This window comes from Arabidopsis lyrata (assembly GCF_000004255.2).
Source record: "Arabidopsis lyrata subsp. lyrata unplaced genomic scaffold ARALYscaffold_2, whole genome shotgun sequence".
Classification (NCBI taxonomy): Eukaryota; Viridiplantae; Streptophyta; class Magnoliopsida; order Brassicales; family Brassicaceae; genus Arabidopsis; species Arabidopsis lyrata.
This window is the reverse complement of record NW_003302554.1, coordinates 8,454,051-8,478,553: the sequence shown is the minus strand read 5'-3', so window position 1 is coordinate 8,478,553 and position 24,503 is coordinate 8,454,051. Positions and strand designations below refer to the sequence as shown.

Here is a 24,503-nt window from a genome sequence, read left to right as displayed (position 1 = left end):
ACTTAGATTCAATCCAAAGGAATTCAAATGCTGGAAACGATGATTTGCAAAACCAAGGTAGAGAATTGAAGATTCCAGCTTCCTTTACTGGCGGACCAAGGTACATGACAAACAATTATTTGGATGCAATGGCTATTTGCAAACACTTTGGATTTCCATCACTATTCATAACGTTTACTTGCAATTCAAAGTGGCCTGAAATTGTTAGATTCTGTAAAGAGAGGAACCTGAAGTCTGATGATAGACCAGATATCATATGTAGGATTTTCAAGATGAAGCTTGATAATCTTATGTATGATCTAACCACCAAGAGTCTGCTAGGAAAAACAGCTTCAGGTATTTTTTAAACCTGTAGCTGTTATTTATATTATTAGTATCTGTGTTTTGAATTTACCTCTAATCTTTTTTATGTTATGTATTTTTCAGCAATGTACACAATTGAATTTCAGAAAAGAGGTCTTCCGCATGCACACATTTTGTTGTTCATGCATCCCACCAGTAAGTTGTCTACCGCCGAAGACATTGATAAAGTGATATGTGCTGAGATTCCAGATAAGAAAAAGAAACCAGAACTTTACCAAGTGGTTAAAGATTGTATGATTCATGGACCATGTGGTGCTGGTCATCCGAATTCACCATGTATGGTGAATGGACAATGCTCTAAGTTTTTCCCCAAAGACTATTCCAACATTAGTAGGGTTGATAATGATGGCTTTCCAGTTTACAGAAGACGTAACACTGGTACTTATGTCGAGAAGAATGGTTTTCAATGCGATAATCGTTACGTAATCCCATATAATGAGAAGCTATCCCTTCGTTATCATGCTCATATCAATGTTGAGTGGTGCAACCAATCAGGGTCAATAAAGTATCTGTTTAAGTATGTTCATAAAGGACATGACCGTGTCACAGTTACTGTTGAGCCAAGTGACCCGGCTGCTGCTAAGAAAGATAAGGACGAAGTCCAGGATTACTTTGATTGCAGGTTTATTCATTAATACTTTAATTAGTTGTATATATATAGTCTGATTGTGATTATACATCACTTTGTTAATGGCAGTTTCTTATTACAATTTGAACAGGTACGTATCTGCTTGTGAAGCTATATGGAGAATTTTCAAATTTCCCATACATCATCGAACAACACCAGTTGTTAAACTTTACTTTCATGAAGAAGGAAAACAACCAGTCTTTTACAAACCAGGTGAAACCAAAGAGAGTGTTATGAGTCGATTAAGCAGTGAAGCTACTCAATTTTTGGCGTGGTTTCAGCTTAACAAGAATCCTCCAAGTAGAAAAGTCCGTGCTAATGCGAAAAAACCGCCAAAGCCTGCTCCTGATCCAACCAAGCTCTTATTTGAAGAAGTTCCAAATCACTTCACTTGGAACAGCAAAGAAAAAAAATTTGTGATCAGAGATAGAGGATTTGCTATTGGAAGGATTAACTTTGTTCCACGTACAATAGAGGATGCTTATTATTTGAGAATCCTCTTAAACATCAAAAGAGGTGCTACAGGATATAAAGATCTCAAAACTGTGAAAAGTGTTGTTCACGAATCCTTCAGAGATGCGGTTTTCGCTTTAGGATTGCTAGATGATGACAAAGAGTATATCAAGGGTATCAAAGATGCAAATTTTTGGTGCTCTGCAAAGTATGTTCGGAGGCTATTTGTCATTATGCTACTTTCAGAAAGTTTAACGAAACCAGAGAAGGTATGGGAGGAAACATGGAAGATTTTATCAGAAGATATTGAGCGCAGAAAAAGAAGAGAATGGCAACGACAAGGTTTTGTAGTAGTATCTATATATTCTATTTGGAACTATCATATACAACTTTTATTTTACTAATTTGAATGATTAGCAGTTAATATATTGATGGTGAGTAACTTTATTTTGTTGGTATGTTTTTGTAAATGTTGCAGATCTCCATCTAAGTGATGAGGAGAAACAGGAATTTTGTTTGCAAGAGATAGATAGGCTGCTAACAAAAAATGGAGTTTCACTTACAAAATGGAAGCAGATGCCACAAGTTTCATCGGAAGACGTTGAAAAATGCAATCATTTTCTATTGGATGAACTCAAGTACAACCGTGCAGAATTGAAAGAAAAACATGAAGAATGGTTGGCTAAGGTGACTCCAGAACAAAAGAAGATATATGATGAGATTATGAATGCTGTGAATCACGATACAGGCGGAGTGTTTTTTGTTTACGGCTTTGGAGGTACTGGAAAAACTTTTCTTTGGAAATTATTGTCTGCTGCTATTAGATCAAAAGGGGACATATGCTTAAATGTCGCTTCTAGCGGTATTGCTGCTCTGCTTTTAGATGGCGGTCGAACAGCACACTCCAGGTTTGGTATTCCTTTAAATCCCAATGAGGCGTCTACATGTAACATTTCACGTGGATCAGATCTTGGTGAGTTGGTTACCCGGGCAAAGTTAATTATTTGGGATGAAGCTCCTATGATGAGTAAGCATTGCTTTGAATCTTTGGATAGAACTCTGAGAGATATTATGAATAATCCAGAGGACAAGCCTTTTGGCGGTAAAGTTATAGTTTTTGGAGGTGATTTCAGACAAGTGTTACCGGTTATCAATGGTGCTGGTAGAGAGGAGATTGTGTTTGCTGCGCTTAATTCTTCTTATATTTGGGAGCATTGCAGATTTTTGGAGCTAACAAAGAATATGAGACTTCTTGCAAACATTAGTGACCTTGAAAAGCGGGAAATAGAGGAATTCTCAAAGTGGATACTAGATGTTGGAGATGGCAAAATTGCCACAGCCTAATGATGGAATTGCTATGATTGACATCCCAAAAGAGTTACTTATAACTCGGGATAAAGATCCAATCGAATCCATCATCGATGCAGTTTATGGAAATACCTTTATGGTGGAGAAAGATCCTAAATTTTTTCAAGGTAGAGCTATTCTCTGTCCTACTAATGAGGATGTCAACAACATAAATGAGCATATGCTGAGTATGTTGGATGGTTAGTTAACTTTTACCATTCCTTATTTATTTTTTTCAGATGAATATGATACAATTTCAATACAAGCTTATATCAAATTTGCATCCATATTCATTCTGTTTTTAGGTGAAGAGAGAATTTACCTAAGTTCTGATAGTATAGACCCTTCAGACACAAGTGCTGCGAATGATGTCGCATATTCTCCTGATTTTCTGAACAGTGTTAGAGTTTCTGGATTGCCAAACCATTGTTTGCGTGTGAAGATTGGTTGTCCGGTCATGCTACTCAGAAACACGGATCCTAATAAAGGTTTATGCAATGGGACAAGATTACAGGTCACTCAAATGGCAGACACGGTAATTGAAGCTAGAGTTATCACAGGTAACAAAGTTGGTAAGATTGTTCTGATTCCTAGAATGCTCATCACACCATCAGATGCCAGATTGCCTTTCAAAATGAGGCGTAGGCAATTTCCTCTATCTGTTGCTTTTGCCATGACCATAAACAAGAGTCAAGGACAGACACTATCTTCCGTTGGACTTTATTTGCCTAGACCTGTTTTTTCACATGGTCAACTATACGTGGCAATCTCTAGAGTGTCGTCAAAATCAGGTATGAAGATACTTATATCCAGAATATGACTGTTTAAATTATGTATAAGATTATTAATTTTACCCTTATATCAGGTTTGAAGATTCTTATAACAGACAAGAAAGGTAAGCCACAGAGTAAAACAATGAATGTAGTTTATAAAGAAGTCTTTCAAAACCTTCACTAAAGACAGTCATGGAAAGAATCTAAAAGAGTTCCAATTCGACTAGGTAAATATGTTAACTAATCATAATGGTTTTCTTCATTCTTATAGACTAGAGTAGAAGTTGTTTTTATGACTGATGACATTATGTTGTTTTCTATTTTCATTTTCTACAACTTTTCAGCATCAAAACAAGGAATTGAAAGGATGAAGTATACTCAGGACGTGTTTAAAGGGATAAGAGTATGAAAACCATTCTTCTGCATTTGAAGAAGCAACAGCATTAGTTTTAAAGTTTTTCATTTTTTGGTTTTTCTTTCATTTATTTACCAGACTCGAATTTAGATTATAGAACTTTTTCTTCTTCTAAACAAATGAATGCCATCACTCTGTTTAACTCAGTATATCGATTTTACAATTCTATTATGAATTCAATATTCTAATCTACATGTTTCAAAATCAAATGTTTCATTTGTTACCAAATCTAAAAAACGATTCATGCATCAATCAGTTCAATAACATATAGATCAATTTGTTTAACTAATAAACAATAGTGGTCATTATCAATTACCTGGACATTTATGTGTTTGTCTACTGTTGCAATCAGCTGTTCTTGAATTGCATGCTGAAGTAGATCAACCGTGTTTAGATTCATCGCTGATCTTCTTCTTCACAACTCATTGAAATCGACAATTTCATTATCGAGAATTTTATTCAAATCTGCAATCAGCTATTGCATAATTTGTTGTTTCTTAAATCGATATAATCATCAATCAGCTCACGAACTTAATTAATCGATTTCTGTAACTTATAAACAAAATCGTTCGGTTTGAATTTTACCTTTGATCACCACTCCGACGTGCTTCAATTACTCGAAATATATGAACGGATTGGGCAAGAAATTCAATCTGTGTTGTCTTTGAGGTCGAATTTGAAAAAATTTGGGTAGAATTCGACATTAGTTTTCTGGGATTAACTGTCTGAAATTTCCCGTTTGCCGATCTGTTTTTTTTTTGTTGTTGTTTTTTTTTTTTTTTTTTTTTAAACAAACAAACTGGGCCAAATAAACCCAAAATAGCCCACTAAACAACTCAGACCAATACAACAATTTCTTTTTTATATCTAATTATCAATTACTACTTAACTAAATAAATTGTTAATCTTATAAAACAAAATACAAATCTAATGCAACTAAATATATTCAATTCTAAGATAATATATACTACATCATTTTATTAGCAATTCATGTCTTCAACCAAATTAAAATTCATGTAGTGTTAAACAATATAAATTAAAGTAACCAACTATTATAAGGAAAATATATCTAAAATAAATTTTATAGTATTATTTACTTCTACAATCAAAATATACAAATTATCGTCAAATAACTACTACACAATATAATATCCAAATAGTAATAAACATAAAACTATATGATTAATTCCCTTTTATACTAAACTATTACACTATGTTATTTTTACATATTTCAAATTAAATGAACAATATATTTCAAAAAAAAATAATAAAACCCCGTGCTATACAGCACGGGTCATGATCTAGTACTCCTACATAAACAGTAGGAGAATTAACCAAACCAAAGCATGACAATATTGACCAGGTGGAATTAAAAATTTAGCTGCTTTTTACTTATGACACAATCAAATAAATTTTATTGACACTAAAAGCAGGCTCGGCTCTTGGAGTGTGCTGAGTGTGGAAGAGCACAGGGTTCTATTTTTTTATTTATTTTTTCTTGGTATTTTAGGGTCCAAAATATTCAAATAATTACAAAATAGAGTCTAAGTTTTTAATTGTTAAACATTTAGGTCATCATATAAAAAACATTTGCAACATAGCACAGTGCCCAATAATATTTTGAGTCGGCCTGACTAAAAGCATAATAATATTCTAGCGATAATAAACCTATATAAACTATAATTATTAAATAAAATAAATCAAACGATAGAAGCATGGTTCACTAAGCGACAACCGATCAAACAAACCGATAAACCATAAACTATATACCGATCGAATATAAAGCATGTGGTGACTTATCTTTCAGAATGAAACGTATGTTTAGAGGGATCAGAGCTCAAAATCGAAGATGGAGTTGAGATGTTAGAAAACGGGTAGGATTTTGATAGAAATTTATTTTTAACTCAAGCGGCTAGGTGTCGATAACGTGTTGTGAACAAATAGGTTTAAGAATTTGTTTTTTTGTTATTGATAGATTCCATAAGATACACGATATATATATAGGAATTAAACATTAGATTTTATGTTAGAGATCACATCTTCTATAACCTTCTAGACTCTACTAATGGACCTATAATGGACATCCATACAACTACAACATTATTCTTTTTTTTTTTTTGATCAACCAACTACAACATTATTCATGTAAAGAGACTATATTATTATTATCTTGATGTATTATATGATGATTATAAAGCAATTAAATATCAAATAAAAATGATTAAGAATCATAATTTTAAATGTTAATAAAATCTTTTAAATATATAGATTATTAATTGTGAAAATATTATATATGCTGATTTTATAATTAATGTTAAAATCTTTTAATTGTATTTGGTTGTATGAATAGTAAAAATTTAATGGTAAGGATTGTTTGAATATAAAAATATAAATATTTTTATTTTAATAATATAAATATTTTGTATATAAGTTGGGTATTGTGGACAAATTAAATGGCTAAAATATTTGACTATTTACAAGTTTTAAAATTTTCGGAATTTCTTCTTTTTTTACTAGGCTAGCAAACGCGCTTGTGGTGCTCACAACGTCAAACCAACTATCCTCATCCTTGGACCGTCTCAACTACCAAAGATTCAGAAAGAACCTCAACAACTTCCTTGTTTAAAATTGTAATTTTTACAGTCATATTCTTTACTAATCAGTTATAAAATTTATACGATCAAAGTCTTTAAAGCAAAAGTTTCTACAGCGAAAGCTTTTACAGTCAAAGTCTCTACATGGATAATTAAAAGTCGTTACCATTTACTTGTTTGGGTTGTAAAACGATTTGTTTGTTTGGGTTGTAAAACGATTTACTTGGTAGAAGTGGTTTTTTTCGTTTGTAACAATTAAATTTTACTTTAACAAATGCTAACTCAAGAATAATGTTTTATCATCTCTGATATGAATATAAAAGATGTAGTTTAGTAAAAAAGTACTGAATACACAAAATTATGTGAGCAGTCCATAAAACAATATGTACGATAGTGATAATGTTAAAAAATACGTTATCATTGAAGTCCTTGGGTCAAAAAATTTCTTTTCGTTAAAAAGGCTTTGCATTTAGTCAAGTTACAATTTATTTTAGAAATCCTCTTTGACAACTTGTAAATTTGTTACAACTTACAAGTTATACTAGAGTTGTATAGTGTATATTGTTTGTCTATAAGAATAAGATCATAGAAGTTTTTCGAGTTATTTTATTTGTATTGTTACATTTTTTTAGTGTCATAATTAGTCAATAGTTGTTTTTAAAATTTTTTTATCATTTCTATTTTTTTAATCATGAATTTGATATTAAAAAAAAAATTGGTTATGTTTTGCTTATTTTTCTTCTTATGTTTTGCTTAAATATATATATATATATATATATATATAATAATAATAATAATAATATATCTATAAAACAGCCACTTCCATCGAAATCCAAAACTAGAGAAAAATTGAAAGGCTAATTTTATCACATTTAAATCTATTACTTTTGGCATTTTAGAAAAAAACAAGAAAAATTTGCACTTCTAATTCTTTCAATGATTAAATAATTTACATCACCTTTATTAGGATTATCTGGATCTAGTTATTAAATTATGAAGGCCAAAAATATATTGGTCTTAGTGCCTTAGAGGCCTACTTTCATACATAACATGTGATGTAAATAATCTTGTATACATTTTTTTTTTATATAATCTGATATACTTTTAGTGGACACAACAATATGCAATCGCATATGTGGATAACCAACCACACATTTACGGAACCAAAGCTACGATTATTGTATGGGATCACCGGACGACTTCAGTTTAGCTTAGGAAATAACGAGACCAACGATCTCAACACGATCGAGGCGGGTTGGCACTTGGCAAGTAAGTTTTAAACATTAACAATTGCATTTATTTTTTTCCATGCATCAAAACATTATCAGAATTATGTACGCAAATGACTAAACATAAAATCATATTATTCATGATTTAGGTTTTCCCCAACAGGTATGGTGACCACCCACCAAGACTTTTTACGTATTGGACGGTATGTTTGATCTCCCTATCAATTTCATCTTTCGATTTTGATTTTATAATATCTATACTAGTATAATTGCAGCACTTTTTGTGACGGGTGGGTAAAAAAGCTTTCGGTTATATCGGATATCCGACCCATTTTAAAAATTCCTTCACAAAATTTTTTTGAGTCGGATTATATTTAACCCAACTCATACACCGGATATTCCATATTTAATAATTTAGATTTTTAGAAGATTTGATTAAGATTTATAATTATGATTCTCCTATCATCTTTGTTTGATTTTTTTTAACTGTTTTGAATCATCATATAATACATAAAGTAAAAAAAAAATCAATTTTTTTTCTTCATATACTGTGATTCGAAATTTTAAAAACGGACATATATTATCCAATTGACGAAAATGTGTGTTCAACGTTCTACATCGATTAAAATATTTAGACAATGATTCAGAATCATATCATAAATAAGAACATCAATAAAATAAATGAGTTTTTTGGCGGGATGGGTTTGGCGGGACGGGTTTTTGAATCAACAATAATAAAAAGATTAAAATATCATTAATCTGCCGCTTCAATACGGATTTAATCCTTATTTTTTTTAATACAAATCACAGGACGGGTTAAGAAACTACGGAACGGGTTATATTTCGGAAATGATTTATATGGCGGACGAATTTGAATCAATATTTATATACCGCTTTAATACGGGTTAAATCCTCAGTTTATTAATAATTATCTCGTGGACTCGTGGTATACCGTTACTTAATAACAATTGTAAACTATAATATAAATAAATATGTTATAAGGAGATACAATTTACAAAATATTTTTATACTAACTTTAAAATTAAATCATCCCGCGGTGTACCGCGGGTTAAAATCTAGTTATCAAGTATCATAAGTACACATGGCCCATCATATTAATAACATTTTTTAGTGTCGTAATTACTCAATAGTTGTTCTTTTTTTTGTTTTAAATATATCATTTCTATTTTTTTAAATCATGATTTGATATTAAAAGAAAATTGTCTTACTTTTTTTTTGTTAAGTTTTGCTTAATTTTTGCTTCTTTTTCTTCTTAGCTTTTGCTTAAATATATATAAATAAAACAGCCACTTCCATAAAAATCGAAACTAGAGAAAATTTTGAAAGGCTGATTTTAAATATTTAAATCTATTATTTTTGGTATTTTAGAAATAACAAAAAAAATGCACTTCTAAGTTTTTCAATGATTATATCACCACTTTCAGAATTATCTGAATCTAGTTATAAGATTAGAACATACACAAATACGCAACCAATAGAAGACAATTATTCGGATTGCAACTTTCTAAAAAAAACATAAAATATATGTTTTAGTTTTTAAAAAAATAACGAAAACTTGCGATAAAAAGACAGAACCATTCACAAGTGCAAAAGGAATTTATTGGGATTGTTATTATTATTAGATTATTTGTATGTTATTTTTTCCTATATTCTTATGTTTTGCTACAAAAATTCTTAGATTTTGCTAATTAATGGTCAACTTTTAAAACTATATCAATAATTCATGCTAGCACAAGAAATTCCCTCCTCATGGTTTCATTCTAAACATGCGGTTTCTTAATTGCATGTAAATGCCGCATATCTGAAAAAGAGAATAGTCTCAGAATAAGAATGCACTTAATAGTTTTATGAAAATTCAACATGAGGCAAACAATCTTACCAAGTTTCAAGTTCTTATTAATCAATGCCCGCAAAAGAGTAGATAAGGTTCTATTAACTATTTCTGTTTGTCCATCAGTTAGAGTGTTACATGTAATAGAGAATAAGAGCTTAGTCCCTAATTTAGACCATAGAGTTTTCCAAAAGTAACTTAGAAACTTAGTGTCCCTGTCCGAAACTATAGTCCTAGGCATGCCATCCAAATGGACTACTTCATTAAAGAACATATTAGCAATGTGCAATGCACCATCAATTTTGTCACAAACAATGAAATGTGCCATTTTAGAGAATCTATCAAAAACCGCAAAAAATGAAACTTTACCAATTCTTGTCTTAGGCAATCCAACCACAAAGTCGATTAATATATCATTCCAAGGATGCATAGGGATAGCTAAAGAAAGTGATCTCATAAATCTAAGGTTCAACCCTATTGGCAGAGCCGGCCCAATACTATGGGCTGCCTAAAATCCAAAAAAGTTATTTTGCCCACAAATAATAAAAATATAGCAAAATGTTGCTTGAGAGGTTCAAACCCGGATCATGAGAAAGGGTAAAATCCGGAACAGTCATTTTACTAATTTGATGCCCTTAAAATCTTATATATATTTTGGCCCCTAAAACCTTTGCTTGTTGGGCTTTAGGTCAGGGTCGGTCCTGCCTATTGGCCACACATGAGAAGGATGTTGAAAGAATTTGAGACGGATGCGTTACTTGCGTTAGTAACCACTTAATCAGTACTTATTTATTTTTTAGTAAAAAATCAAGGGTTGGTATTTATACACGTTACAGTAATGAATCGTGTTTTCAAATTCAGCATGTAGTTTGTTTACCAAAAAAAAAAAAAAATTCAGCATGTAGTTAAACTAGTTTACATTTCAATTTAACCGCGACTTGATATTTTTCGTTTTTGATAGTCAACTCAACTATATAAGTTAATTTTTTAACTAAAATTGTTGTATGTTTGCGGAAGCGAAGGTAGGCTGGCCTGAATTGCTTCCGTACGTCCACTTCTTCTCTCATAGATGTTACTGGTTTCACTCTAGTGATTTTTTTTTTTTTTTTTTTTTTTTTTTTTTTTTTTTTTTTTTGTTTCACTCTAGTGATAGTGACCATGTTATGCTCAAATCAGCATCCATATTTGGGGAATTGATCGTACTACGTAAATAGTTGGCGGTTTGTTCTTGCTTATCTTATATCACATATATTTGTTACCTAGTAATGTTTTCGCCATTTTGGTTTACTTAATTCAGGAAAGAAAAAAAAAGGATAGCGAAAGAAATCACTAGAGAGTCTTGGCACAAAACTATCCCGAGACGCCCAGTTCATATGGTTTGAAAGTTGAAACATGACTAGCAATATCAAGGATTTCTGGCACAACTGTGTTTGTGGCTAACCCAACTTTTGGTAACATCTCAAACCTCATTGTTAAGCTCTTTAAGTATCCAATGTGTTTGAAACAATGAACAAATTGAATTGCAATGTTGAGGGGGTACAGCTGATTAGACATACCTCATAGTTTCTAAAGACGATTGGCTACGAAAATATGGCAACATGTTTTTCTGGAAAGACAACTCAACATGGAAGACGAGCATTTCTATTTCAATTTTAATCGATCTTTCTTTTATGCCTTACTTGTTAACAAAAATGTCTTGACACACCAATTGGGTCTCCAGATCAACCACACACCTGTGATGAAAATTTCATCCTAAATGTGAATGCAAATGCGAATGCTGCTTTAAATCCGCCGATACCTTAAGCCTCGACATCTCCTGTTTCATATGCTCTTGGCTTTCTTTCTAGCTCCCGTATCTTCTTCAACAGCTCCTCAGTGTTGTTTTGTTTTATTTAGTTAGTACAAATTGAAATTTGGGATTGCAGGAATGGTAAATAGAGTTTTTGTATCTAGTTAAGAGCATGATAGAGGGTTATGAGGGTAAAGAGCCTATAAAAAGTGTCCACTTGACACAAAGTGAGTCAAAGTGTGAAACAACACTTTCAAAAGTGTCTGAATGTACATAAACCAACTATAAATGGGGATTAGATAGCTGGATATTTACTTAAAGAGTACCCACACATGCTTTTGGTGTCTTTCTACAAGACACAAGGATAGTTTACAGCAGGAACCTAACCCAGTAACAACTCGGAAACAGCCGATATCTAAAAGTCGTTAGCTTTCCTTCGCAGTTCGTTTAACTCATTCTCGATCTCTGAGTCTTTGAAAGGGTATCTCGTGCTTGCTGCAACGGTGCTTCTCCCTGGAGGAAGCTCTCCTTTCTGCGCAACAGAGGATAACTATGAGTATGTTTTACAAACTCTTAACTCAGAGTGAAGTAAAATGTTAGTAGCAAAGTAGGATATAGTCAAACATGAAATAAGGGAGTAAGGTAAAAATGGAAGTAATTTGAGTTTGAATTGTTGATTTCAGTGTTCATAGGAACCATCCCAACTTGCTGAACCCATCTGTCTTTTCAGACGGTAATTTGCAATATGGTAGCTTGTGGACATGATATTTTGGTGAGTGATGAGATTATATACTCCAAGGAGCTAATATGATAATCGACGTTTTACAAACCTTTGAGCTTCCGGACAATTCTTTCTTCAAGTTCGCAAGATCATCATCCACAGATGAAGTTTCAAGCATTTGAAACTGCAAGTCACAAAGAAATACACGTTAATGTCAAGATGATTGTATATATACAAGTTCTTCCAACCAACAAACAGACAGTAAACCAGATTAGACCATCCTCTCAGTCATAGAAATAGAAGATATTAGATAAAGCAGCGAACCCTAATAAATGCAAGATTTTACCTCTGAAACAAATTTAAAAGAGAAAGAAAGATTCTTCTCCTCATAGAAATACAAAGACAAGAGATAGACAACCAACCTTCCCCTCGAGTTCATCGGTTCCAATCTGAGTTAGTGCATCTGCTTCAGACTCCATAGCCATCACTGTCAAGCACTTTCTAGATTTTAGTCTCTACTAATGAGCATACATCAAAAAGCAGAAAGTAAAGTCTTTCACAATGAAAAATTCCAACTTCAGACTTCTGATACTAGCAACTCAGAGATTTACAGAAAGAATAAGAGGGGTATATCTGCACGGACTAACATTAATCAACCAGAACCTAAATGAATTGCTAGAAATAGCAAAAAAAAAGTTATCCAGTGTGATTTCTCTCTTGTACCTAAACAAGAAAGGATTCCACTAAGTTTATCTTTTACTCCGACGTCACATTGCACACATTATATTACTGTTCTATTGTTTTGCATGAGGTAACTACAACACTAATTCCACATCCACGTCGCCCAGAATCTGAGCCCTATTTCTCATGGCACCCCATCGCCTAGGTCTGAAGTAGTACAAGCTAACAGAGAGAAAGTAACACATCTATGAAAAAAGGTGGCCTCTCAACTCACTTTCAGAGACTGAATGGTAATCCTAACTACAGGCCAAACTTCAAATTTAGAAACGAATAGTAGGACTAATTGCTGTTGGTTACGCATAGACAAGTTTTTATAAGTTTTGTTCAAGTTGGAGGATCAATAGATCATACCTTTCTCCTCCATTTTCTCAAAAGCTGAAAGAGCACCGCTTGTATTTACTGTCCCTATCATCTCTTGCACTTTGGTTGCGGTCCTAGCAGAATTATTTAAAAAAAAAAAAAAAAGGTGTTGGGACAATATATAAATCAAGAAGAAACACTCTGTATGGACGAGCTTCCCATAAAAGATGTAAAGAAGAATAATAGGTAAATGAGACAAACTTAGCAGTGCGAGCACGTGCAAGGAGCGTATCTTTCTTTGCTTTTGCCTCTTGTATCTTACTCTCCAAGAGCTGCACAGAGAAAAGGAAACAACATAATGTTTACAAACTCAATTTTCTAAGTACCAAACTTTGCCATAAGCAATTTCAGAAAATATAAGAATCATATGCTTTCGAAATGGAAGAATTCTGAAAATACAGATAATAATCTAAATATCTTCTACATTATGTCCATAGAAACACAATAGTGCCTTAGTACAAAACGTGAAGAGAGATACTTAGCATATGAATCTTAAAACGGAGGTATCATAATTCAGGTTCAACTCTGGTACTATCTCTAAACCATTCAAATGTTATGGTGGCATGATGAAAATTATGTATACATGATTCTTTGTTTTATTGAGTAATGCCGTGAAGAAAATTTCATATAATCATAGCTCTAAAGAATCCAACAGTTTGTAGTAAGTCAAACTATATAGATAAAAATGACGAAAACTAACCCTTGTATTTGAAACAAGATTGTCGACAACACCTTTTTGCTGATCTAGTTGAGTTTTCAGAGCACTTGCGTTGTCCTGTTAAGAAAAAGGTGAACAAATAAATAACTTCAAAACAAAAAGTTCTAGATACTTTTGTAATGTAACCAAGACAATGCATGTATTCAAAGACTTCAATAGTTAAAAGGTATCAGCAGGCAAAAGATAGCGATAATGTGCCTGCCTTCAATTCGTTAGCCATTTGCAAAGGTTACACAAAATAATACATAATCAACAAAACTGAAAAAGAGCCATACGGTCCGTTGCTCAAACAGAAGCACATCAAAGATGATAGCCTACATACTGATATGTAGAAAACACTGAAGACTCGTGTTGGCTGTTTCTGCAGTGCTAAATATAACCAAAATTTTATTTTTTTTCTGATACTGAAAGACAATAGTCAACATCCTAATATGTAGAAACACAGAAGGATCGTTTTTGGCTGCATCTGTAGTGTTATATATATCCAAAATCTCTTTTGTTCTAACACTGCAACCACCTTAACAAACAATATCTTTCAAAAGAATACTCGGCATTATAAACACAGCCAAGCTCTATTGCATCTAAAAATGATTGGAAAAAAAAGGGGGGGGGGGGGGGGAAATCCTGAGGAGAATTAGAGAATACTTAGATATCTAAATTTTTCCTTTTTACTTTCACCACCTCCTAACTAAACCTTGTAGAAAACCAAGGGATCAGCCTCAAAACGCTCGAAGCGCCAAACAATTAGGTTCTTTCATTTGTTGGAGTAAGCACACTTAAGAAACAGAAAACTGGTGAAGAAGAGAATGGATAGATATAACCTACAGCAAAAGACTTTCGTCGTTTAAGGGCCTCACGTGCAAGATCCTCATCTCCTTTTGCAAGAGCAAGTTGTGCCCTTTTGTACCTATTCAAGCGTGCAACATGTAAGAATAATCAGTTATGTGAAGAATTAAGTAAGAAAGAACGGATCCAAGCTAACAAACATACCAATCATCAGAAGCCTGCTGTGCAGCTTTATATTTGTTCTGCAACTGCTTTTGTGATGCTAAAACCTTCAGACACGTTGGTAATACACAAGTTAGCTAACCTCATAAATAAAGGCAAACCATGCTCTAGTAAAAAAATGAAGAAGAAAAACATCACAAAGGGACATGTATAAAGCTTTTTCACGAGTAAGAAGTGTACCTGTGCAGTGGCTTGACGCATCTTTGTCAAATCACTATTCATTTCAATCACAGTTTGCTCAAGTATTTTCTCCGGGTCTTCAAAAGAGCTTATGAGCGCATTGGCATATGACTTTGCTTATTGAAATGAAAAATAAACAAGAGAACTGATTAATGAACTCCAATGCATTATGACAGTCAGATACAGAATCAGGAAGATTAAAAGTACCTTGACCACTCTAGAAAATCGTTCAAAAAGATTCATTGTAGCACCATGACCATTGCACCTGAGTCTATTTGCACAAGCTAATCTAAGCACATTCACTCTCAGAGCTCCACCTTGTATAGAAAAAAACAATAATCCTTTTGAGTCTAACAATAAGGCCATGGAAACATCAAACCAACAACATAACTAAAAAGCAAGAGAACTAAATGTTAGACATGTGAAACAGTCAAACGTATACCGAAGTTATAGAAAATGACTAAGAATAAGACCTTGTCGTGCATTTTCACACAAGGTCACCCCAAAGAGTATATGGAAGCATGAGAGACCCTATTTATCTCTAAATTTCATAGATACTAAATCAGAAACACAAAATCATACACTAAATTTCATAGACCCTATTTACTTCGGTTCACTCTCTGACAAATCACCTTCACAAGTTTTTCAGGTAAACTCAAACATGGTCAATACCCAATTTTACTTCAATTCACTCTCTGGCCAATCACGTTCACAGTTTTTTTCAAACAAATTCTAGATAGCTGCACTATTTTCTTCCGAGTAATTCAAACAATGAGCAAGCCTAATGAAATGAAGAGAAATCAAAACCCTGAGGCGAATAAGAGACGACGGATACACACTTGAGTTACCGAAGAAGGATGGTCTGAGGGGTAGAACCCTGAGGGAACAAGGGCGATTAGAAGTCGAAGGAGAAGAAGAAGCAGTAGGACGGAGAGGAGGGAATAATCCGGCAACTGGTGAAGCTTTGAGAGCCATTTCAATGGCGGAAGGAACTGTTCCGATTTCGACTCTTCTCCTTCTCTCGTTTTCGCTTTTGGTTGATTGGAAGATGTTTGTGGTCTCGGAGGCTACTCGGATGTTGTTCCGATTTTTTTTTTCTTTTCTAATCCTACGTCGTTTTGGTCAAAGAAATACATTTACATACACATAGAATGACAGCGTGGAGAGGAGGGCAAGTGTAACGCCCGTCTCCCATGTATTCTGGGTGGTGCCAAGGGTACCTTGCCGAACATAGGGTTGAGTGTACTTGAGTAGATCCGAGGGTGATCGAAGATTCCTCAAAGTGATCGACGGGTCCTCGTATTACCGAGAGAATTACCAACTGGTTGAGTTAGACTCCGGTATTTTCGGATCGGATGAGTAGTTATTCCGATGTTTCGGGTTTTTCCGATTATCGGGATGTTCGATAGTCTGCATGAGTTGATCGAGTGGGAAACGGTTATTCGGCAGCTATCGTGTATGCGCGTGTAAAGAAAATCATCTACATGAAATTTATTTTTTTGTCTCTAAGGATATTTTATTTAAAATTGGAAATAAAAATTACACAAAGCAAACAAAAGCGACTCTACCCTTCCATAGATATAGCCTGCAAGGGTCGAAACGACAAAACCGGCAAATTTGAGAAGGAATTGTGGAAGAAAGAGCTAGAGAAACGGGCGAATTATGTGTTGTTGGGGGAGATTAATATGTGTGGAAAGACGAGAAGAGGATGAGAGATTTAGAATGGAGGTGAAGAGAGAGGAGTGAAGGTTTCACTTGGTAGTAAGTAATTGGTGTTTGTTCAAAGATTGACATATTCTCATGCTTATGAAATTGTTGTAAGCTCATACACGTTTTAAAATGACGATCATAATAATTCACTAATATTCTTCGATTCTTAATATGCAAAATACAACTCCAAAAGAAGTTTTACAAATTGTGTCCATAGGCTAAAATGCTTTCACTATTTGTGGAATCAAAACAATTTAGACATCAAGTGGTAACTATACGAAAAATATGTAAATAATATCCAGACAAAAAGTGTGGATATTGTGTGATATTCTGTACTTAAGGCTTTCAATATTTTTGTAACCAAAAAAAAAAAAACACTATTTACTATTTAGACTTACAAATGGTAAGTGGTAACCATACACAAGCTTTAAGGTAGGATCTCACAATAGAATTAAAAGTAACGTAGCACTATGATAGATTTCCGTTGACCCAGAGATTAAGAACAACTTCGATATTCAAATAGCTAAGATCTGATCGATTACCAAAGTATTAATCAATCTGAAATAAGAGATACAATCGTGAACTCTCACTCGCAAACGATTACAAAGAGATAAACATAGATCTCTCTTCTAGCACATTGCTAGACCAAAGTCTCACAAAGAACTCACAATTATTTATAAATACAACAAAAAATTACGCAAAAGTAAACAAAATGAAACTTGATAATGTATACGAACATGAATCGAACTTATTTTCAGTACATTCTTCGACTTTTTACTGGAAAAAAAAAACATAACCCATTGAAACATTTCGTGAAATACCTGGCAGGCACTTGTTTGCACTTAGCAATGCCTGTGTGTGTTTGAGAGGACGACTGAGGAAGAAATGTCTTGGGGAGAGTCGAAATGGGTTTCTCCAGAAGGAGAAGAAGAGTCGTTATTAAGAGATCTTTGAATCTTCTTTAGTTCTTTGGCAACTTCCACCATCGTTGGAACTTCTTCCCTAGGACCGATGCATCTCAGTGAGAGCATTCGGAAAGCTTCCATTTGACAAAGCTCTTGTTCTGAAATATTATTACCCATCTTTTCTAGCATCTTTGGATCTGCAATCTCTTCGATTCGACGGTCTTCCTTTAATTTTGACGGCAAAGATCCATCACAAAGCTCCGACAATCTTTGTTTTCCTAATAGAAGCGTTTGACCCATAAACATTCCAAAGGCAAAGCCATCTGTTTTCTCTGAGACTACGCCACTGCTATCGTCATAAAAATACAAGTAACTGTAGACTTTGTCAACCTTAACAAATGTTTCTCCTTCTGGGATTGAGACGCAGAGAGAGAAATCAGTCAGCTTCGCAACCCCATCTTCATCCAATAAGATATTCCAAGGATACAAAATCCTATATATGAAGGGCCTTGGGAAGGCAGTGTGAAGGTAAGCAAAAGCAGTAGCGATATCTTCTGCTATCTTCATTCTCCTTTTCCACGTCTGCTCATCTATATCTAATCGATAGTGTTTCTTAACACCGTTATAAACCATGACTGGCTCTTCAGACTCAAGACAACATCCAACCAATTTCAAAAAGTTTTTGTGACCACTCACCATCGATGAAACTGCTATGTCCCGGCACATAAGATCTACTCTCGAGCTCCAAAAGTTAGCACCTTTCTTGATGAGTATCATGGGATGGTTCTCGTTCTTACCTGAATACCAATCGGAGTAATAAGCTAATCCAGAAACACGATTAATGTCGCTGAAATTGTTGGTGGCTTTGAGGATCTCATCAGCAGAGAAGAATTTGATGGGATTGGATATGCCATGGCCGAATTCGATCAGATCTGTTAACACCTTGGCTCCTCTCTCAGACACTATATCGGACACCACATCGGATTTTGGCTTCTTCTTCTTCTTCTTCCACAGCCAATCCATCTCAAAATCTAAGAATTAACGGAAAGAAGCTTTATTTTGAAATCAAATGAGCAAAGGATTCGAGACCTCACACTCACTTGATAACTAAATGGGATATTTGGATTATATTTCTAAAGGAACTCGATTCTTCGTTGAATATTCAATACTGACGTCCTTCCACGAAATTCAGAAATAAACATTTTATTGTTTTTTTTGTGAAATTATGGTGATTTCTAGGATTTTTTGGTCTGCTGATGTCATCAATTTAAAAAATTTTAATGGTTGTTACTTAGTGAAGGTTCTTCAAAAATTCACACCTCGGCTGGGATTAGATCATCTAATTGTTAAGATTTTCGGTTACTACATTTTCAAAGTTACGAAAATATGTTCTGTAAATCAATTTTTCTTTCTTTTTTACTCTAATTTTTTACGAAATAAAATCGGTGTGTCCTTGTACTCACCCCCACTTGATCTTTCTATATATAAGAAACACCATACCACTTCCTTGTAAAGATTTTCACTAAAAACTAAAGAAATTTTCCAGAAACTGTCCATAGCTTTCAAATTCTTTAGGAACTTCTACAAGCTTTTTGATAGCTTCCAAATTCGCTCAGAACATTCGAAATGAAGAAAGTAATTGCGACCAAACTATCTTCTAAGTTTTATCTTATCAAATTCATTAGGATTGAACCCGCAAGACAAAAACTTATTTTTAGTTAAAATCATTTTTTAACATTAAACGATAATTATCAAATTTATTAGCCCCACAACTTTTCTGAATAATTATATTTTAGTTTTTAAACCACCAATCATTCTTTCATTCTATCATTTTATCTTAATTCCTTAAATATTGAATTCTTCAAGTTTGACAATAGTTCCCAAAATGGATTTTCTTTACTAATATAAGCATCGGTTTAAAAGAAATAAAAACAAAAGCATTGGTTTGTAATAAATGAAAAGTAAAAAAAATTCAAACATCACATTTGGCAATTTTCTAAATCCGTCTTTGAAAACGCGTCTCTGTGTTTTCTTTTGCCGTTTCTTTGTCTGAATATGAAACAGAGAAATCACCAGAATTTAATTCATTAATTCAAATAAAATCTCAAATTTTCTCCTCCGGAGATATCTAAGATATTATAGGCGATGGAACTGAGGAGAAAATTGTGCATTGTGGTTGCAGTTTTCGTAATTGTGAACGAATTTGCATCAGGCAATTTCGTGTTTAAGGTACAACACAAGTTCGCAGGGAAAGAGAAGAAGCTCGAGCATTTCAAGTCTCATGACACGCGCCGCCACTCTCGGATGCTCGCTTCCATTGATCTCCCTCTTGGCGGAGACAGCCGCGTAGACTCTGTCGGGTTTTGTTCTTTTTCCCTCTCTTTTTCTATCTCAAATGCTACCGTTTTATGTATAATAAATAGCTTCCGACTCAAAACCAATTGGCAATAAGCTTGAAAAAATTCATGTCCGTTATATACTATGTTAGTTAGATACAACGCAATTCCGCAAAGTTGAGAGTTATAACGCGATCTGGTTGTAATCGTATATTTTTGTTTGGTTTACGACATAGTTTATGTATCATTTGGGACAATGCGTAAGTTTAGGTACTAATGAAGTTAAATTTTCTTGATTTTGTTTTAGATTATACTTCACTAAAATCAAGCTCGGGTCGCCACCAAAGGAATATCATGTACAAGTTGATACAGGAAGTGATATACTTTGGGTCAATTGCAAGCCGTGTCCAGAATGTCCCTCGAAAACTAATTTGAATGTAATGCTTCCTTCTTTTTATTCACTTACTATCAATTGGTAACACAGATGGATCATATCTTTGTTGTTTTTTGCCAATGCAGTTCCATTTATCGTTGTTCGACGTGAATGCTTCTTCGACTTCTAAGAAGGTTGGTTGTGATGATGATTTTTGCTCTTTCATTTCGCAATCGGATAGCTGCCAACCCGCTGTTGGATGTAGTTATCACATTGTCTATGCGGATGAGAGTACAAGTGAAGGTAACTTTATAAGGGACAAGTTAACTCTAGAACAAGTTACTGGAGATCTTCAAACTGGACCACTTGGTCAAGAAGTTGTATTCGGGTGAGCTTAATATCTTCCTTATCTTTTGTTTGTGTGAGTTATCGTTTGTGGTGTTTTTTTTCTCATAAGGGCTTTTCTTTGAGACAGGTGTGGAAGTGATCAATCTGGACAACTTGGGAAGAGTGACTCAGCAGTTGATGGTGTTATGGGTTTTGGACAATCAAATACCTCTGTTCTTTCACAACTAGCTGCCACGGGCGATGCGAAAAGAGTTTTTTCGCATTGCTTGGATAATGTTAAAGGAGGTGGGATTTTTGCTGTTGGTGTTGTGGATTCTCCAAAAGTTAAAACAACCCCTATGGTACCTAATCAGTACGTGATATGTCTTCTCAAGTCTATTTATTCTTTCCATCAAGAAGTTAGAGTAGGAGTTGTTGCTGTTATACGAAGACCTTCTTAGCGACCGCTAACATGTGTTTCTCAACGATTTTAGGATGCATTACAATGTAATGTTGATGGGAATGGATGTGGATGGAACTGCCCTTGACCTTCCACCAAGTATTATGAGGAACGGAGGAACCATTGTTGATAGTGGTACAACTTTGGCTTACTTTCCAAAGGTTCTTTATGACTCCCTAATAGAAACGGTAACTTTCTTTGCTCATTTTAGTGTTTATTTCTAGTTTGTGTGAATCACAATCCTGACATGAGTTTTTGATTTGTAGATTCTTGCTCGTCAACCTGTAAAACTTCACATAGTAGAGGACACCTTCCAATGTTTCAGCTTTAGTGAAAAGTAAGATGCTTGTTTCTTTTCCCTACCGTGTTTATTTCCGAACCATTCTCTTTTAGATACCTATAAATCGAGCCTTTCTTAAGTAGTATGCATCATTACCTATATAACTTTAGTGTGTTATATATATGCTAAGCTCTTCCTCCTTAAACTTGCAGCGTGGATGTGGCGTTCCCACCAGTAAGTTTTGAGTTTGAGGACTCTGTCAAACTAACCGTTTATCCGCATGATTATCTTTTCACACTTGAGGTAAGTCAATAGATGTTTGCGAGATTTCATCAAAACGTTTCGAGATGTTCTAGCAGGATGTTTCGAGTTATGATGATTAATTGATGGAATTTGTCTCTTTGTTTTTGCTAACAGAAAGAGTTGTACTGCTTTGGTTGGCAAGCTGGTGGACTGACAACTGGTGAAAGAACAGAAGTGATTCTCTTAGGAGGTAAAATTCAAAATTCTAATAAAATCTTTCTTTCGATATTATCACTCTAGACGATAGTCATTTCACTTATCGTTTTGTAGACTTGGTGCTCTCGAACAAGTTAGTAGTATACGATCTGGAAAACGAGGTGATCGGATGGGCAGATCACAACTGTAAGTATCTCTAGAACCCAAAAAAAAGTAGCAAACTCTGCATCCTTTCTTCTCATACAAGCAAATGCGTTTCATATTGAAGGTTCATCAAGCATCAAAATAAAAGACGGATCGGGAGGAGTATACTCGGTCGGAGCAGACAACCTCTCATCAGCGCCTCCTTTGTTGATGATCACAAAGCTTCTTACAATTTTGTCACCATTGATCGCAGTGGCTTTACTTCATTAGCATAGTAACAAAGAGACCATTCATCTGGTTTATATATGCATTGTCTTGGTAATGGATGCTTAAAAAAGATTAAATCATTTTAATAGTCTTCCTTCCAACACAAACAAACACATCTCTTTTCTTGTTCAGTTTTGTATACAGATCATATACAACAGTATATAGGCATTTACATATCTGTTATAGAGGATGGGAGATAGGGTAACTAGAGAGTGTTCTTTAAGAACTGTACAACAAAATAGACAATGGCTAGAAACAGTGCAATTTGATACACATCTCTCTCAAAGCTGTCGTCTCTTTGGAAAAACTGCATCACCACAACTAACATTCTCTTAGTTTGCAAGAAAGACTATGTAGCCTTTTGTCTAGCGTCTCCCGGGTTTGTTTTAAATCAGACTGATTAATGATTGACTATATGGTTTAAGCAAGAAATATATAATAGTGTTTTTTAGTTGAAACTGACCTTATTTGGATCGGTTGGATCGCGATATATATCTGTGTCCTCTGTTCGAGTTGTCAAATTGGCGGTCAAGTCTTTTGTGACATCGGATAAATCTTTTGCGGATTCAGAAGCAGCAAAGAGGCGGCGGGATGTCCAGAAATAGGCTTGTGCAATAGGGGATGATGAAGATAAGTCCCAAGACTCTTCATGCTCAATCACTTGGCCACTAATCTGGTTAAGAGTAAATTCAGATTTGACTTTGATTATCAAATCTCCACTTACAGCAGCAAGAATAGATTTGGGTTTTCCTTTGACTGTCCATTTAATACGCAAGACGCTGGTCGATAACATTACCATCTCCTGTACCGTCTACAAATAAAGGGGAAAAAATCACATAACTTGTAACCAAAATGGTTAGAAACTGCCAAAAAAATGTTATATAAAGGTTGAGATCAGTTCTTACCACGGTAGGATTCTCTAATCCACTAGTTATCCACATTGGTCTTTTATACTTCTCACGACCTGTAAAACTTCTAACCGGATCCTGAAATCACTATCAATCACGATGTATTTACTTACTGTCAAGGAATATCAGAACATCACACGAGAAATAATGGAACAGAAGTGTTGTAATGTTCGAACAAATCAATTTTTACAGGACCAAGTCTAAATGCAAAATATCCTTCACCCGTTAGCTTGTTAGTCCCTTTAATTGTTGTTGGACCTTAAACAAAACTGTGCCCTTTCCATTTCAACAGCAATTTGTAAAGACTATCTCATCTAGTTCATGAGCTAGACATAATATCTATTGTACAAAATATAGTCCAAGCTATTCAAAACAGGTGAAAAGTCTGTTTCAGCTGCGTGAACTGCCTAAAAGACAAGAGGTTGCTACAAATTTGTTCTAGACTACTGCTTAAAGCTAGAAAGAATACAGTCACAAGATATATTCGAGTGATCCATTTTGAACAAAGTGGATTAACCAGTGTAAATTACAATGTGACAGAGAAATGTACCTTATATTTAACGGAAACTGCATAGCATGCAAAGGCACGATTTCCTTCTCTGAGTTCAAGAATGTCGCGAACAAGTTGTCTAGCTGTGGATTCCACTTGTGGGCTACTTGTGCACTCAAAATCATTGCATAATTCCCCAAAATCAATCCTGTCAACAAGCTTGTCTACTTCTGATTTATCAATGGATACTTCAGTCCTGGTGGAATCATTCATAACTAAGACAAAAAAAAAAAGAACAAGATAGGATTTAAGATAGAGTAGAGTGGGAGATAAAGAATCAACAGCAGAAGTATCATTCAAAGATATAATAAGATCACATAATAATCCAAAGATATAGAAAAACCAAGTGGTGAAACCTGATATAGAGAAGAGTAGTAATGTACCTTGGGGAAGACGGTGGTGGATCTTAGAGGGAAGCCAAGGGTGAAGGAAGAAGCGCCGCCGGAGAAAGGCGGCTGAGGGAGGAGAAGCAGGGAGGAGGAAGGAAGAAGTATTCATCGGAGTGTATTTCCATTATGATATCTGATTGTGTGGCCAACGGCTTAATGTCTTCCTTGCCCAAATTTTTTGTGGTTCCCTTTTAAATAACAAAATCTCCTGACTTTTGGATAAG

The 24,503-nt window shown here is 34.3% G+C and overlaps 4 protein-coding genes and 1 long non-coding RNA gene across 5 annotated transcripts; 2 read left to right on the top strand and 3 right to left on the bottom strand.

Annotated features, from left to right (window-relative positions):
- The first annotated feature begins 3,666 nt into the window (after positions 1-3,666).
- LOC110230967 lies at positions 3,667-4,128 on the top strand. The gene is made up of 2 exons (XR_002334062.1): positions 3,667-3,791; positions 3,909-4,128. It is a non-coding gene; the product is annotated as an uncharacterized LOC110230967 (long non-coding RNA).
- A 7,501-nt stretch (positions 4,129-11,629) lies between these two features.
- Positions 11,630-16,251, bottom strand: LOC9322897 (membrane-associated protein VIPP1, chloroplastic). The gene is made up of 11 exons (XM_002886785.2): positions 16,011-16,251; positions 15,379-15,488; positions 15,172-15,282; positions 14,974-15,038; positions 14,809-14,890; positions 13,966-14,040; positions 13,467-13,537; positions 13,257-13,339; positions 12,587-12,651; positions 12,274-12,348; positions 11,630-11,975 (listed from the first exon to the last, which is right to left on the bottom strand). Exons 1-11 carry the CDS (start codon positions 16,144-16,146, stop codon positions 11,859-11,861), a joined length of 990 nt encoding a protein of 329 aa, XP_002886831.1. The 5' UTR covers positions 16,147-16,251; the 3' UTR covers positions 11,630-11,858.
- A 1,142-nt stretch (positions 16,252-17,393) lies between these two features.
- On the bottom strand, positions 17,394-18,963 carry LOC9324391 (probable inactive receptor-like protein kinase At1g65250). The gene has a single exon (XM_002886784.2). It carries the CDS (start codon positions 18,807-18,809, stop codon positions 17,724-17,726), a length of 1,086 nt encoding a protein of 361 aa, XP_002886830.1. The 5' UTR covers positions 18,810-18,963; the 3' UTR covers positions 17,394-17,723.
- An 800-nt stretch (positions 18,964-19,763) lies between these two features.
- LOC9322896 (aspartic proteinase-like protein 2) lies at positions 19,764-22,520 on the top strand. Its single transcript, XM_002888281.2, has 10 exons — positions 19,764-20,146; positions 20,430-20,559; positions 20,642-20,883; positions 20,971-21,195; positions 21,317-21,470; positions 21,549-21,619; positions 21,775-21,865; positions 21,980-22,055; positions 22,136-22,207; positions 22,290-22,520. Exons 1-10 carry the CDS (start codon positions 19,932-19,934, stop codon positions 22,433-22,435), a joined length of 1,422 nt encoding a protein of 473 aa, XP_002888327.1. The 5' UTR covers positions 19,764-19,931; the 3' UTR covers positions 22,436-22,520.
- Positions 22,510-24,483, bottom strand: LOC9322895. The gene is made up of 5 exons (XM_002886783.2): positions 24,274-24,483; positions 23,891-24,105; positions 23,338-23,418; positions 22,896-23,243; positions 22,510-22,739 (listed from the first exon to the last, which is right to left on the bottom strand). Exons 1-5 carry the CDS (start codon positions 24,386-24,388, stop codon positions 22,638-22,640), a joined length of 861 nt encoding a protein of 286 aa, XP_002886829.1. The 5' UTR covers positions 24,389-24,483; the 3' UTR covers positions 22,510-22,637.
- Positions 24,484-24,503: the final 20 nt, after the last annotated feature.

Coding starts and splice junctions, on each gene's coding strand:
- LOC9322897 (XM_002886785.2), bottom strand. CDS start 16,146: ATGGCTCTCAAAGCTTCACCAGTTGCCGGATTATTCCCTCCTCTCCGT. Junction 15,039..15,171: donor TGCGTCAAGCCACTGCACAG/GTACACTTCTTA, acceptor ACGTGTCTGAAG/GTTTTAGCATCACAAAAGCA. Junction 12,349..12,586: donor CCGATGAACTCGAGGGGAAG/GTTGGTTGTCTA, acceptor TGTGACTTGCAG/TTTCAAATGCTTGAAACTTC.
- LOC9322895 (XM_002886783.2), bottom strand. CDS start 24,388: ATGAATACTTCTTCCTTCCTCCTCCCTGCTTCTCCTCCCTCAGCCGCC. Junction 24,106..24,273: donor CCACCACCGTCTTCCCCAAG/GTACATTACTAC, acceptor TTTTTGTCTTAG/TTATGAATGATTCCACCAGG. Junction 22,740..22,895: donor ATCCAACCGATCCAAATAAG/GTCAGTTTCAAC, acceptor GTGGTGATGCAG/TTTTTCCAAAGAGACGACAG.
- LOC9322896 (XM_002888281.2), top strand. CDS start 19,932: ATGGAACTGAGGAGAAAATTGTGCATTGTGGTTGCAGTTTTCGTAATT. Junction 21,196..21,316: donor ACCCCTATGGTACCTAATCA/GTACGTGATATG, acceptor CAACGATTTTAG/GATGCATTACAATGTAATGT. Junction 21,866..21,979: donor ATTATCTTTTCACACTTGAG/GTAAGTCAATAG, acceptor TTTTGCTAACAG/AAAGAGTTGTACTGCTTTGG.
- LOC9324391 (XM_002886784.2), bottom strand. CDS start 18,809: ATGGATTGGCTGTGGAAGAAGAAGAAGAAGAAGCCAAAATCCGATGTG.